We start from the raw sequence: 13,747 nt of genomic DNA, 5'->3' as shown, positions 1-13,747 counted from the left end.
TCTTTAATTCATTAAAGAAGTTTTACTTGCAATATCCAGCACAGTAGCACAGCAGGCTGAAGCCTTGGTCTGTCGTACTGGTAACCCACATGGATGATAGCTGGAGTGCTGGATGCTCTACTTCCAATCTAGTTCCGTATTTATGGACTGGGAAGGCAGCACAAGATAGCTCAAGGCCTTGAGCCCCTGCACTCACATGGGAGACCCAGAAGCAGCTCATGGTCACAGCTTTGGATTGACCCAGCTGCACTCGTTGCAGCCGCTTGGGGAGTGAACCAGCAGATGGAAGATCTGTTTTTCCTTCTTTGTAACTCTGCCTTCCCAACAAAAATAAATAAATAAATAAATAAATAAATCCTTACGGAGGAACAAAAAAGTCATCTAGGTCTTTAGACAAATAACTGAGTTTTCTTAAAATAAATTTCCTTGAAAACAAAAAGGTCTGTGCAATAGCCTATTGGCTAAATCCTCACATTGCATGTGCCATGTTGCCAGGATCCCATACGGGAACCAGTTCATATCTGATCCAGCTTCCTGCTTGTGGCCTGGCAAAGCAATAGAGGACAGCCCAAAACCTTGAGCCCTGCACCTGCGTGAGAGACATGGAAAAAGCACCTGGCTGCTGGCTTTAGATCAGCTCAGCTCTAGCCATTGTGGCCACTTGGGGAGTGAACCACTGAATGGAAGATCTTTCTATGTCCCCTCTCTGTAAATCTGCCTTTCCCATAAAAATAACTAAATCTTTAAAAAAAAAAAAAATCTAAATTTTTTTTAAATCTAAAAAAAGAAAGCAAAAAGGTCTATTTGTCTTTAAGTTCAAGAAGATGCATACTACCTTCTTTTCTTTTTTTAAATATATTTTTATATTTGAAAAGCAGAGCCACAAAGAAAAAGAGCTGTCTCTGTTATCTACTAGTTTACTGCCAAAAAAGCCACTGCAGCCAGAGCTGAGCCAATCCAAAGCCAGGAGCCAGGAGCTTCTTCCAGAGTACAGAGGCCCAAGGATTTGGATCATCCTCCACTACTTTCCTAGGCACATTAGCAGAGAGCTGAATCATAAGTAGAGCAGCCAGGTCACAAACTGGCACCCAGGTACTCCTGATAAACCATGGAACCAGCTTCTCAAATTTAACTTTATTTCTTCTACAAATTGGCAAAATTAACCATACAATTTTTATGAAAAAGTAAACAAATGAAATGAGTATGTCATATCAGTATAGCAGTAATCAAATAAGGTTACAAAACATTGAGGGGCAAGGGTCTACATGATGACATAGGCAGGGCTCAATGATGACAGAAGCTATTCTTTGAGATAAACATTGTGATACAAAGGGAATTATCAATGTCACTTACATAGTGTTCTTGTCTAATGAGTGAATAGTTCAACAAATCCAGACTCTAAAGGAACTAGAGATGTGAATTCTACACAAACGTCAGCTACTGGGGCCAGTGCGTGGCAAGCTGGTTAACCCACCAGCTGCAAAATGTACCCCACACTGGGGTGTCAATCTGAGTTCCAGCTGCTCAGCTTTTAATTTAGTTTCCTAGTGATGTTCCTGAGAATGCAGTGGAGGAAAGTAACAGTACTTAGACCACTGCACCCAGCTGGGAGACCAGGATAGAGTTCTTGGCTCCTGGCTTTGAACTGTTGCAGCCATCTGGGGAGTGAATCGGTGGAAAGAAGGTATCTTTGTGTCGCTCTACCTTTCAAATCTTTTTTTAAGTGTATGTGTAGAGGTGCATTTGCCCAGATGAAGTTGGCACTTGGGATGTCCACATTCCGTGTAAGACTGCTGGTTTGAGTCCTAGTTGCTCTGCTTCCGATCCAACTCTTTGATAACATGCCTGAGAAGCAGTGAATGATGAGTCAAGTGTGTGAGTTCCTATCACCCACATGTGAAACAGGGCTGGAGTTCCTGACTCCTGCCTTCAAATTGGCTCAGAGAATCTGAGAACGGAAACATCTCTCTGCTTTTTTCTCTTTCATGCAAGTCTAGAAAACATAGTAAAGCAATCATTCTTTTCAAAAACTTAAATGAAAACCTTGCAATACAGTTTCTGTAACCAATGTGAATTGAAGAAATATTCTCTCTACTTTGTCAGTATAAATAAACAAAACCAGAACTGAAATGTCAATTATCTTTTCAGTGTTTGTTCACTGGCACTTCAGATGTTTTTGTTTATACTGCTTTACAGTGAGGTAGAAAAACTAAGGGTCTTCATAAACAACAGTAACTAACCTGTGAGTTATTAATGACATGATTGGCCTCCAGTTGGATAGTAAAGGTAACGCCAAGCTCTGATGAGAAAGATTTCATTGGTGATAATGTGCCAGATGACAAAACAATTGTTCTAACTTGGCCATTAATATCTGAAAAGGCCTAAGAGGAAAACAAAATCAGATAAACTAAATCATCTGTAAGAGTCAGGCATGTTCACTTAACTGCTGGTCATGAGGAAAAAAAGATGTCATTTAGAACATGACAGGCTTACCACAGCTGGATTTAAGCACCAGAAGTTTAGCACATGGACTGCAGTTTTCTGTCGTGAACGTTTCTTATTTTTTGGTAGAGCCAAGATGCCATTTTTTTCTGAAATATCAGTCTGATTTATCCAGGAATAAGTCTGTTGAAGAGCAATTTTATAGTCATCTGCAAATCTAAATGCAAAGAAAATGCTAATAGTAAAACTTGGTTAAATTTGTCAGTTATATACAACATCAAAACTAGTTACATTAAATAAGCTCAACTGAGAATGTTGACATCTTCCCACTCAAAGGTAGTAACTCTCCCCCAACTAATTCAGTAATTCTGACATAAAATAAGCCACTGAATCACAGAATCTACCAACTTTTTTTTTTAAAGATTTATTCACTTTATTACAAAGTCAGATATACAGAGAGGAGGAGAGACAGAGAGGAAGATCTTCCGTCCGATGATTCACTCCCCAAGTGAGCCACAACGGCCGGTGCGCGCCAATCCGAAGCCGGGAACCAGGAACCTCCTCCAGGTCTCCCACGTGGGTGCAGGGTCCCAAGCATTGGGCCGTCCTCGACTGCTATCCCAGGCCACAAGCAGGGAGCTGGATGGGAAGTGGAGCTGCCGGGATTAGAACCGGCGCCCATATGGGATCCCGGGGCATTCAAGGCAGGGACTTTAGCCGCTAGGCCACGCCGCCAGGCCCAGAATCTACCAATTCTTACAAGAAACATTAGGAATCATTACACATCACTTTTCTGCTCTCTACCATTCAATTTTTTTTAAATAAAATATATAAATCATGGGAGAACCAGAATTTAAATCGAGGCCTTGGGGCAGGTAATGAGATGCCACACAACAAATCCAAGTATCACCTCAGATACATGATGGAAACAATATGGACATAATACTATTACCCACTTCCCTATACTCCCTGAACCTTTTTTTTTTTTACCGTAATTAACTATGTAAATATTGTCAACAAAAATACAATAAAAAAATTTAATAACAACAACAACAAAAAAAATCCAAGTATCTCCCTTGAGTCCTTGCTTGGATAGTCTCAATTAGGTCTCCTGCTTCTCTATCTTGGGAGATAGATGATGGAACAAGCATTGGACCCTTGCCACCCACGTGGTAGTCAAGGACAGTTCTGGACTCCTAACTTTGGTATGGCCACGCCCTGGCTATTGTCAACATTTACACAGTGAACAAGGAGATAGGAAACTTGTCCAACTTGTCACACTATCACTCTATTTTATTTATATTGGAAAGACTGATTGACAGTGAGATGGAGGCACAGAGAGAAAGATCTTCCATCCACTGGTTCACTCTCCAAGTGGCCGCAATCGCCAGAGCTGAGCCAATCCAAAGCCACTGAGTCAAGAGCTTCCTCTTGTCTCCCACGCAGGTGCAAGGTGTCTCCCAATGCTTTCTGTATCCTCCACTGCTTTCCCAGGCCACAAGCAGGGAGCTGGAAGGGAAGTAGAGCTGTCGGGATTAGAACCAGCGCCCATATGGGATCCCAGCACGTTCAAGGCGAGGACTTTGGTGGCTAGGCCATGCCGCCGAGCTGGATAGGAGTGGAGCAATCAGAACACAAACCAGTGCCCATTTGGGTGTGAAAGGTGAGGATTTCACCCCTAAGAAATTGTACCAGGTCCCCGAACTGTCGTTCTTATAGACAATCTTGAAAGTACATACATGGGGGCCCGGCGGCATGGCCTAGCAACCAAAGTCCTCGCCTTGAACGTGCTGGGATCCCATATGGGCACCGGTTCTAATCCCGACAGCTCTACTTCCCTTCCAGCTCCCTGCTTGTGGCCTGGGAAGGCAGTCGAGAACGGCCCAAAGCCTTGGGACCCTGCACCCGCGGGAGACCTAGAAGAGGTTCCTGGTTCCTGGTTCCCGGCTTCAGATTGGCTCAGCACCAGCCGTTGCAGTTACTTGGGGAGTGAATCATCAGACGGAAGATCTTCCTCTCTGTCTCTCCTCCTCTCTGTATATCTGACGTTGTAATAAAAATGAATAAATCTTTAAAAAAAAAAAAGTACATACATGGGGCCCCAGCACGGTAGCCTAGTAGCTAAAAATCCTCGCTTTACATGTGCCAGGATCCTACGTCGGTGCCAGTTTATATCCCAGCTGCTCCAGTTCCCTTCCAGCTCCCTGCTTGTGGCCTGGAAAAAGCAGCAGAGCATGACCCAAAGCCTTGGGACCCTGCACCCACATGGGAGAACCAGAAGAAGCTCCTGGATTTGGATCAGCTCATCTCTGGCCATTGTGGCTACTTGGAGAGTGACCCAGCAGACAGAAGATCTGTCTTTCCTTCTCTCTGTAGATTTGACTTTCCAATAAAATACATAATTTAAAAAAATATATACAGGCATTTATAAATGTAAATTATCTATTATATATACACACACATATATAAATGCCCAGAACTGTTAATTTCAAGTCCTTTTGCACTCTATACTACATTATTAACTACAAAACAATAGTACTGTGTTTAGAGAAACTGAGACAGGAGTTACACTTTATTATCTTACAAAACAGGTAGGTTAGAAAATTTGGGGGCCAGTGTTGTATCACAGGAGCCACTTCTGTGTCCTGGCTTGGCCGGATCTAAATTTGACTGTGGCAAGCACCTGGGGACTTAATCAGCAGATGGAAGGTGTCTCAATCTCAATCTCCCTCACTGCCTCCATCCCGTCCTCCTCCTTTCTCCTTCTCTATCACTATACCCCTTAAATAAATATATAAACATATCCCACCCCCCTAAAAAAAAACAGAGAGAAAACTGTGTTTTGGCTGTTTATTCAGAAAGAGACTTAGAGGCAGGGAGAGAAGGACAAACAGAGATCATTCCTCTCCTGACCCACTCCTCAACTGGCCGCATTGACTGTGCTGGGCCAGGCTGAGGCCAGCAGCTGCCTCCAGGTCTCTCATAGGAGGGGCAGGAGCTTATGCACTTTGCCAGGTATATTAGCAGGGAGCTGGATGAGAAGTGGAACAGTTGGGACTTGACAAAACTTACATGAGATGCCAATATTGCAGCCAGTAGCTTAATCCACTGTGCCACATGGCCAGTCTCCCCCAAAACAAATTTTTTAAGGATTATTTTTGTTACAAAGGCAGATTTACACAGAGGGGGAGAAACATCTGCCTGTTCTATTCCCAAAAGGTTGCAACTGCCAGAGCCAAGCAGATCCAAAGCCAGAAGAGCCAAGAGCATCTTCCAGGCCTTCCAAGTGGATGCAGGGTCCCAAGACTTTGGGCCATTCTCTACTGCTTTCCCAGGCCATAAGCAGGGGAGTGGATGGGAAGTACATGATCCGCTGAATCACATGAGCCAGTTGTAGGGGTAAGCCAGGAGAGGCTGGGCTGTAGGACCTAAACAGAGCTAGAACGGGTTTGGGCTGGTTGGTCATGGCTGCTGGACCTGAAGTTAATGCCAGGACACAGGTGGATCAAGTCAGATTGGGCCACGAACCCACCAGTGTCTGCGAGATCTGCCACTGGGAGGGGGCCTAATGAAGCAGCTTGAGGAACTCGGTCAGAATGCAGTCCCTCCTGGCGAGCACAGGAACCAAGGCAGGGAGCAGCCCAGACCAGGTTAGGTTACAGTACCCACTGGCATATATGTGGGTCAGATCTGGGGATGGGCAGAGTTGAGCCAGTTCATAGCACCCAATGGCAGATGTGAGAACCAGGACAGGGTGTGGGACAGGCCAGGTTGGGCCATAACACAAGCCAGTTGACATGAGGACAAAGACTGGGGACTGGCCAGAGCTGGGCTAGACTGTAGCTCCCACCAGCAATGGCTAGAATGGGGGCAGGCCAGGTCAAGTCAGGATACAGCACCTACTAGTGAATGCCAAGATGAAGCAAACCATGCCAGACTGGGCCGCAGCATCCACTAGCACAAGTGAGACCACAGGGGTGGGGGGGGGGCAGGGCTAGCCAACTAGAGGGCTGCAGGGATTCCCTTCCTGATCCACTGCCCCGCTGGTAAGTGTGACAGGTGGGAGTTGTGGCAGACCAGGCTGGGCAGGGTTATAAAACCTACTGCCCTGCATGTGAGTTGGTTTAGGTAGACAGCCAAGCTGGGCTAAGCAACCATATTTGCTGGTGCATACATGATCCAGAGTTATGTGCAAGCTGGTCAGGCTCTGCTGCTGCATCAGCTGCCAACTGACAGGACTGGGGGAGGGGGGGTGAGTCCTGTTAGGAGAAACAGCATAACCACAGGGAAAGTACAAGATTCGTGACTAGGATTGGGCCTAGTATGAAAGCTCTGTGGGCAGCCCTCTGACAGGCTGTACCTCCCACTGATGAGCATGAGAACCAGGAGTTGGGGCAGGTCTGGCTGGATAAGTGGTAGCACCCACTGGTATGAGTGTGGGCTGGATAATGAGCTCAGTTGGGCTGAGCCAGGCTGAGCACCCACTGAGCTGTGCAAGAGCTGAATGGGATGCAGGACAGACGGACCAGACTGCAGCACGTACTGGCATTTACAGGAGCCAAGGTTGGAGCGGACCTCATGGGGCTTATTGGGAGTCACGCCAACTAGGTTGCAGTTTCTGCTGGTGTGCCTGAGGGCCAAGTGTACAATGGGTAGGGTTAGGCTCAACTGCAAAATCCACTGGTTTGCGTAAGAGATGAGGCTAGGGACAGAACTGACTAGGCAACTGCAACCACCAGTGTGTGTGTAGGCTGATATGGGTGACAGACTGAGCTGGACCCCACACTGGCTGGCACACACAGAAGTTGTGGGTTCCAACCATGGGGAAAATGCCTGTGGTCTGATCATGGAGTGCAGATATCAGAACTGGGCCTCTTTGGTTGCTGAAGCCTTGGCAATGGACAGAAAGCCCAGATGCACATGGGGGACATGATAGTTCACTGAAGCCTGCACAGAACATTTAGTACCATGGCAGAGGATGGAGGACAGAACAAATTGGACAACTCTTCCAGACAAGCTTTGACAGCAAATATCTGGGCAAGAGGAGACTATAAGGTGGACTATGTCAGCCAATGAACCTTGGAAGGATTTCCTTATCCTTGGAGCAATGAAATCAACCGCATCTCAGACTATCGAAACCACTTAAGCAGTACCTTCAAAATACGGTCAACATCAGGGACCCTAGGATGACATCAAGTGCCTGTCCCTGATCCCTGGGTATTGATGCAACTGGGCTGTTGGCAGTGGGCCTTTCCCCTTTTCTTCCCCCTTCCCCCAGATACAGGAAGAAAAAAAAATATTAGAAGCAATTCTGTCATTTACTTTCCCCATTCCTTGACCCTTCTCACTCTGGTCCATGTGGGCATGTATCCTTTTTACCTGTGTATACATCATCCAAAAATAAATTTAGTATAAAAAATAAAATATATGTCTAGCTGGGGGTTGGCGCAGAGGCTCGGTGAATTAATCCTCCACCTTCAGGCACCAGCAACCTACAATGGCACCAATTTGTGTCAGTTGCTCCAGTTCCTATCCAGCTCCTTGCCTGTGGCCTGGGAAAGCAGAGGAGGACAGCCCAAAGCCTTGGGACCCTGCACCCATGTGGGAGGCTTAGAAGAGATTCTGGCTCTGCTCTTCAGATCAGCTCAGCTTTAACTACTGCAGCCATTTGGGAGTGAACCAGTGGATGGGAGATCTGTTTCTCTGCAAATCTGCTTTTCAAATTAAAACAAGTCTTAAAAACAATAAAATGTATCTACTTTTAAGAAAATATTAATTCATCTAAAAGGCAGAGAGAAAGAAAGACAGCTCTTCAAAGGCCAAACCTGGGCCAGCCTAATGCCAGGAGTCAGGAATTCCTTCAAAATCTCCACCTAATCTTTGGGCCAAACAGCTATTCTTCTTCATCTACTTTTAATGAGTGTACTGAACTAGAAGGTATAAAGTAACACTATCCAATTCACAACCTCTTCCAATGAGAATCTAAAAATGCCAATGTTAGCAAAATAAGACATTGTAATTCTTTACTATGTCCTTACTATACTACTCCACTGTTCATTTTATCCCTAGAAAGATTGTGCATCAAATTTCAATTCAGAAACTCAACAATTATAAACAAAATTTTACAAAAATACCAAGATGCTAAAAACAATAATACTAGTAGAAGAAAATAAAAGGGAAAGTTTTACGACATCATTTTTGGTTATGATTTCTTGGCTATGACACTTAGAAATACAGGCAGTGTAAGGAAAAATGAATAAAATTGATGAAAGCAAGATTTAAAAATTTCTCTGCAACATAGTACATTATGAAAAAAAAACAACCTTAGGAATGTGAGAAAAACATTTGTACAGCCTGTATGTACGGTTCATATCCAGAATTTGTAATTTGTACAACTCTACAACAAAAACTCAAACAAAAAGTGTAGAACTCTTAGCAAAAAACAAAGGAGAAATCTCATATCATATTTGGGGTGACTTTCATATAAAAAAGATACTAAACAGGTTTTGGCAAAGACATGGAGAAATTCTAGCCCTCATGCATTGCTAATGGAAGTATAAAATAGTACAGTCACTGTGGAGAACAGCAGCAGTTCTTGAAAAAGCGTACTATTACTACATGACCTACCAATTTGACTTCAATTACACACACACTGAGAAGAATTTGAAAGAATCTAATAGGTACCTATGTATTCATGGTAACATTTTCAATATACAAAATGTGGAAACAGGCAAAACGTTCATCAAGGTATGAATGAACAAACAATATATGGCATACACAATAAAGTATTATTGAACCACTAAAAAGAAATTAAACTCTGATATATATATATATATATATATATATATATATATATATATATATATATAACACACACTATCCTATGGGTGAACTCCAAAAACACTATTCTACGTGAAGTGAAATGTCAGATACAGATACAACAGGACAAATACTGTATAATTGCTTTTACTTAAAATACCTAAAATGAGGAAATTTGTAAGATGAAAATAAAAGTTATAAGGAGTCTAGAAAGTTATTATTGCATGGCAATATGGAAATCCTATTTTTAATAATAAAATGAAAAAGACAGTGTAATGACTACAGAATCTTTTTTAAAAACTGTCTTCTTTTAGGGTTTTAGTTAATTATTTGGAAGACAGAAGCAAAGAAAGAGGGGCCTTCCAGCTCCTAACCACCACCACAAATGGCTGCAAGGGTCAGAGATGGGCTGGCCCAGAGACAGGAATCAGGAACCAGGAGCCTCCCACACCACCATCGTTATCCCCCAGGAGGGTGCAGGGGCCCAAAGACTCGGACCATCACCCAAAGCCCTCCCAGGCACACCACCAGGAGGCTGGATCGGAAGTGGAGCAGAGACTCCAACGGCAGCCACACAGGATGTTAACAACAAAGGCAGCAGCTTCACCTGTTCAGCCACAGTGCCGGGACCTGCCAGTCTTTTATAAATATGCTTAATGGCACTGAATTGTGTAGTTTAAAATGGTTAAGATGGGGCCTGATGTGTTCGCTCACTTGGCTAATCCTCCTCTTACTAGCGCCAGAATCCCATATAGGTGCCAGATTGTGTCCTGGCTGCTCTAGTTTCCATCCAGCTCCCAGCTTGTCACCTGGAAAAGAAGTAAAGGATGGCCCAAAATTTAGGGACGCTGCACCCACATGGGAGACATGGAAGAGGTACTAGGCTCCAGACTGGCTCAGTTCTGGCTATTGCAGCTACTTGGGGACAGAACCAGTCGATGGAAGAACTGCTTCTCCATTCCTCCTTTTCTGTAAGCCTGCCATCCTAACAAAAATAAATTTTTAAAAATAGTGGTTAAGGACCTAGTGCAGTACCCTACTGGCTAAAGTCCTCTCCTTGCATGCGCTGGGATCCCATATGAGCACGGTGTTGTGTCCCAGTTGTTTGCTGGTTGTGGTCTCAGAAAGCAGTAGAAGACGGCCCAAAGCCTTGGGACCTTGCACACATGTGGGAGAACCGGAAGAAGCTTCTGGCTTTGGATCAGCTCAGCTCTGGTTATTGTGGCCACTTGGGGGGTAAAACAGCAGACAAAAGATCTTTCTCTTTGTCTCTTCTTCTATCTGTAAATCTGACTTTTCAATAAAATAAATACATCTTAAAAATTAAAAATAATGGTTAAGATTTTTAATTTTTCTTAGTTATATTTTACTACCCATCCACCCACATACATATGCAGTTACAAAAAATGCTGGGTTCAGGTGACATTTAAGGAATAGGGTAGGAGCATTTGACTGCTTTTGATTCTTTATAACTCATTAAATAGAGAGTTCATGCAATATAGGAAATACTTCTTAGCACTGGTTGACACATACCTTAAAACTATGACAATTTTTTTTGAAGTTTCATTTTTTATTGGACCCTGGTGCATGCAAGGCAAGGATTTAAGCTACTATGCTACTGCACCAGGCTCTTAAATTATGTTTAAAGGTTAAACTAAATGTTTACATTTCATAGTGGAGGACCGCCAATTTAGGTATGAATTATTTATTTTTGGTTAAGAAAAATTATTAGTTTCAACTCATCTGAGTCTATGCCAATAAGAACAAATACTTCATAATCTTACAGCACAAGCTTCAGACCAAGTAGTTACCAGTTAGAATGTAGAAGTCCCACATCCAAGTACAAAGGCTCAATTCCAGCTCTGGTTTCCTGATTCCAGCCTTCTACCAGTGCGTACCCTGGGAGGCAGCATTGTTGGCTCAAGCAATTCAGTTCCCATCCCGAACATGGGAGACTTGAATTAAGGTTCCAGCTTTCTTCTTCCACCCTGGGATTGTTTTGGGCATTTTGGGAGTAAATCAGTGTGTGATAGCTCACTCTCTAACTGTGGAATTATATCTATTTCTCAAATATTTTTAAAACACATAATAGTTGTTTATGATTCTCCTATACCTATTTATATACACAAAGTTAGTGTATCATGAAAAATACTGACAGCCAATTAGGCTGATATTTCTAAAAGAAAAAATACACATATCTTACCTGCTATTTTGACGAAAAAGGTAGTCAAGCACCATAAAAAGTCCTTTGAGCATAATTTGAGTTGAAGCACTAATAATAGGTACTTCTACTGTCTCTTCCTTTCCATGAATTTGTGAGATTTTTTCCTCTTTTTGAAGAACCGTAGAAAGATGACTCTGAAAAAATTACCACATTAAGTTTGGGAGGGCAGGTTATGAGAAGAAGCAATTTCTTAAAATCTTAATGAAATCCCAAAGGTATTTGCATTCAGATTGTAAATGAACATTATTAATGCACAACATTAATAATATACTCATTTTAAGTTAGAAGGTTCATTACTGCTTCAGGCAATCACGGAAAGAAAATACAATAAATTAGAAATATATGAATCAGCCCAATAGCTCAACAGGTAAATCTTCCACATGCAAGCACCAAAATCCCACAGGGGCGCTGGTTGATGTTCCAGCTGCTCCTCCTCCTGTCACACTCCCTGCTTGTGGCCTGGGAAAGTAGGGGAAAATGGACCAAAGCCTTGGAACCCTGCATCTGTGTGGAAAACCTAGCTCCTGGCTTCAGCTGGACTCAGCTCCAGCCATTGTGGCCATTTGGGGAGTGAACCAGCAGATGGAAGATTTTTCTCTCTTCTTCCCTCTGTTAATTGCTTTATAATAAAAATAAAATTTAAATAAATATATATGTACACACATATATATAGTTATATATATAACAATTTTCTCCAAGACGTTTATAAGAACTGCAATACTGCTGTTAACACCTGATTTACTTCCAGAAAGGTATTCTGATGCTGAGAATAATGATATAAAAAGTATAATAAAAATGACTCAAGGAAGCAACACACATTAAATAATAAAATGTATGCTAACTAGTACATTAATTTTTAACCTTATACTTTAATAGGGGCAAAACATAGACGTGGATATAAAATGAGGACAAAACAGTAAAGAATGCTTCCTCACAATGTGAAAGAGACAACTCAATACTGAATCAACCAAGGATATTGGCAGCAACTCTGTGTGTCACTACAATGTGCACAATGAAAACAAGATGGGGAAATAGCATTGAATAAGATAGGTAAATTAAGGAAGTGCAAATCAAAGCAATGGGGTAAATAACTATAATATACACCCATTAGGAATGACTAGAATTCAAAGCACCAATAGTATCAAGTGCTTGCAAAGATGCATGCAGAGCAACAAAAACTCATTCGTTGCTGGTGAGAGTATAAAATACTATAGATACCTTGAAAGATAATTTGGTAGTTTCTTGCAAAGCTAACTAGTCTTACCCAGGTACTGTGTTCCTAAAGACTAACTTGAATAAGCAGAAAAGTTGCCCACACAAAAACATGAATAAAAGTATTTACAGTAGCTTTATTCCTAACTGCCAAAAATTGTACATCATAAATCATCCATTATGTCCTTCAGCAGAGTGATACAGACAGCAGTAAAAGAAATGAGTTGCAAACTGCAAAGACACAGTATTACATTAATGCATATCACTAAGTTCAATAAATCAATCTGAAAAACCTATTTATAATGTACAATTTCAACTATATGGCATCCCAAAAAAGGCAAAAAATGTCAAGTTAGCAAACAACAGTTACCAGGGATTTGGTGGAAGGGTGGGGAGGTTTGATGTCACAAAGGGATACAAAGGCACAACACAGAAGATATTTAGGAATGTGAATACATTGCGCATAATGCAATGGATTATGCGGTAACCTGGGTAAACTGTATCACACAAAAAAGTAAACCCTAAGTTCAACTATGGACTTAAATTAACAAAATGCGTCATTACTGATTTATCCATTAGAAGAAATGTACTACACTCCTGCAAGATTCAGTAATAGGACAAACAGCCATGCCTGGCATGGAGTGGGCATTTTGCAAGAACATATTCAAGTAAATTATAATTACTGCTAAATTTTCCTCACAACTTAAAAATCTCTTTAAAATGTGTATTAATTAGAAAGTTGAGAATATGTAGAAAACTACCTTTTATCAAAAAAAACACACATGCAAGTGCATACTTGTAAAATGTTATGTGCCATTCATTAGACTCATAGTTTTCTGTCCATGAACCCCAGGTTTATAATCTCTAAGTTAAAATGAATGAACAATAATAATTTATAACCTAAAAATATTGACTTCACACTCAGCTTCAAAAAATTAAATCTTAGTTTATTTCTTTCCAATAAAGCTTTTTTAACTGATAATTATCCATGCCATCACTTAAAAGCTTATAAAATTTAATGAAAGATAATAAATTCCTAGAGTTAAAAAT

The 13,747-nt window shown here is 41.8% G+C and overlaps 1 protein-coding gene across 1 annotated transcript in view; it reads right to left on the bottom strand.

Moving 5' to 3' along the window:
* Positions 1-13,747, bottom strand: part of BRIP1 (BRCA1 interacting helicase 1) — a 150,232-nt gene that overhangs the window by 81,544 nt on the left and 54,941 nt on the right. Inside the window, exons 11-13 of the mRNA XM_004591193.2 lie at positions 11,465-11,619; positions 2,494-2,659; positions 2,241-2,381 (exon numbers count right to left, since the gene is read on the bottom strand). Of these exons, the coding sequence (XP_004591250.2) occupies positions 2,241-2,381; positions 2,494-2,659; positions 11,465-11,619 (462 nt within the window). The remainder of the gene's footprint in view (positions 1-2,240; positions 2,382-2,493; positions 2,660-11,464; positions 11,620-13,747) is intronic.

This window comes from Ochotona princeps, chromosome 17 (genome assembly GCF_030435755.1).
Source record: "Ochotona princeps isolate mOchPri1 chromosome 17, mOchPri1.hap1, whole genome shotgun sequence".
Lineage (NCBI taxonomy): Eukaryota > Metazoa > Chordata > Mammalia > Lagomorpha > Ochotonidae > Ochotona > Ochotona princeps.
The sequence above is the reverse complement of the archived record's forward strand: the minus strand, read 5'-3'. Positions and strand labels throughout refer to the sequence as shown.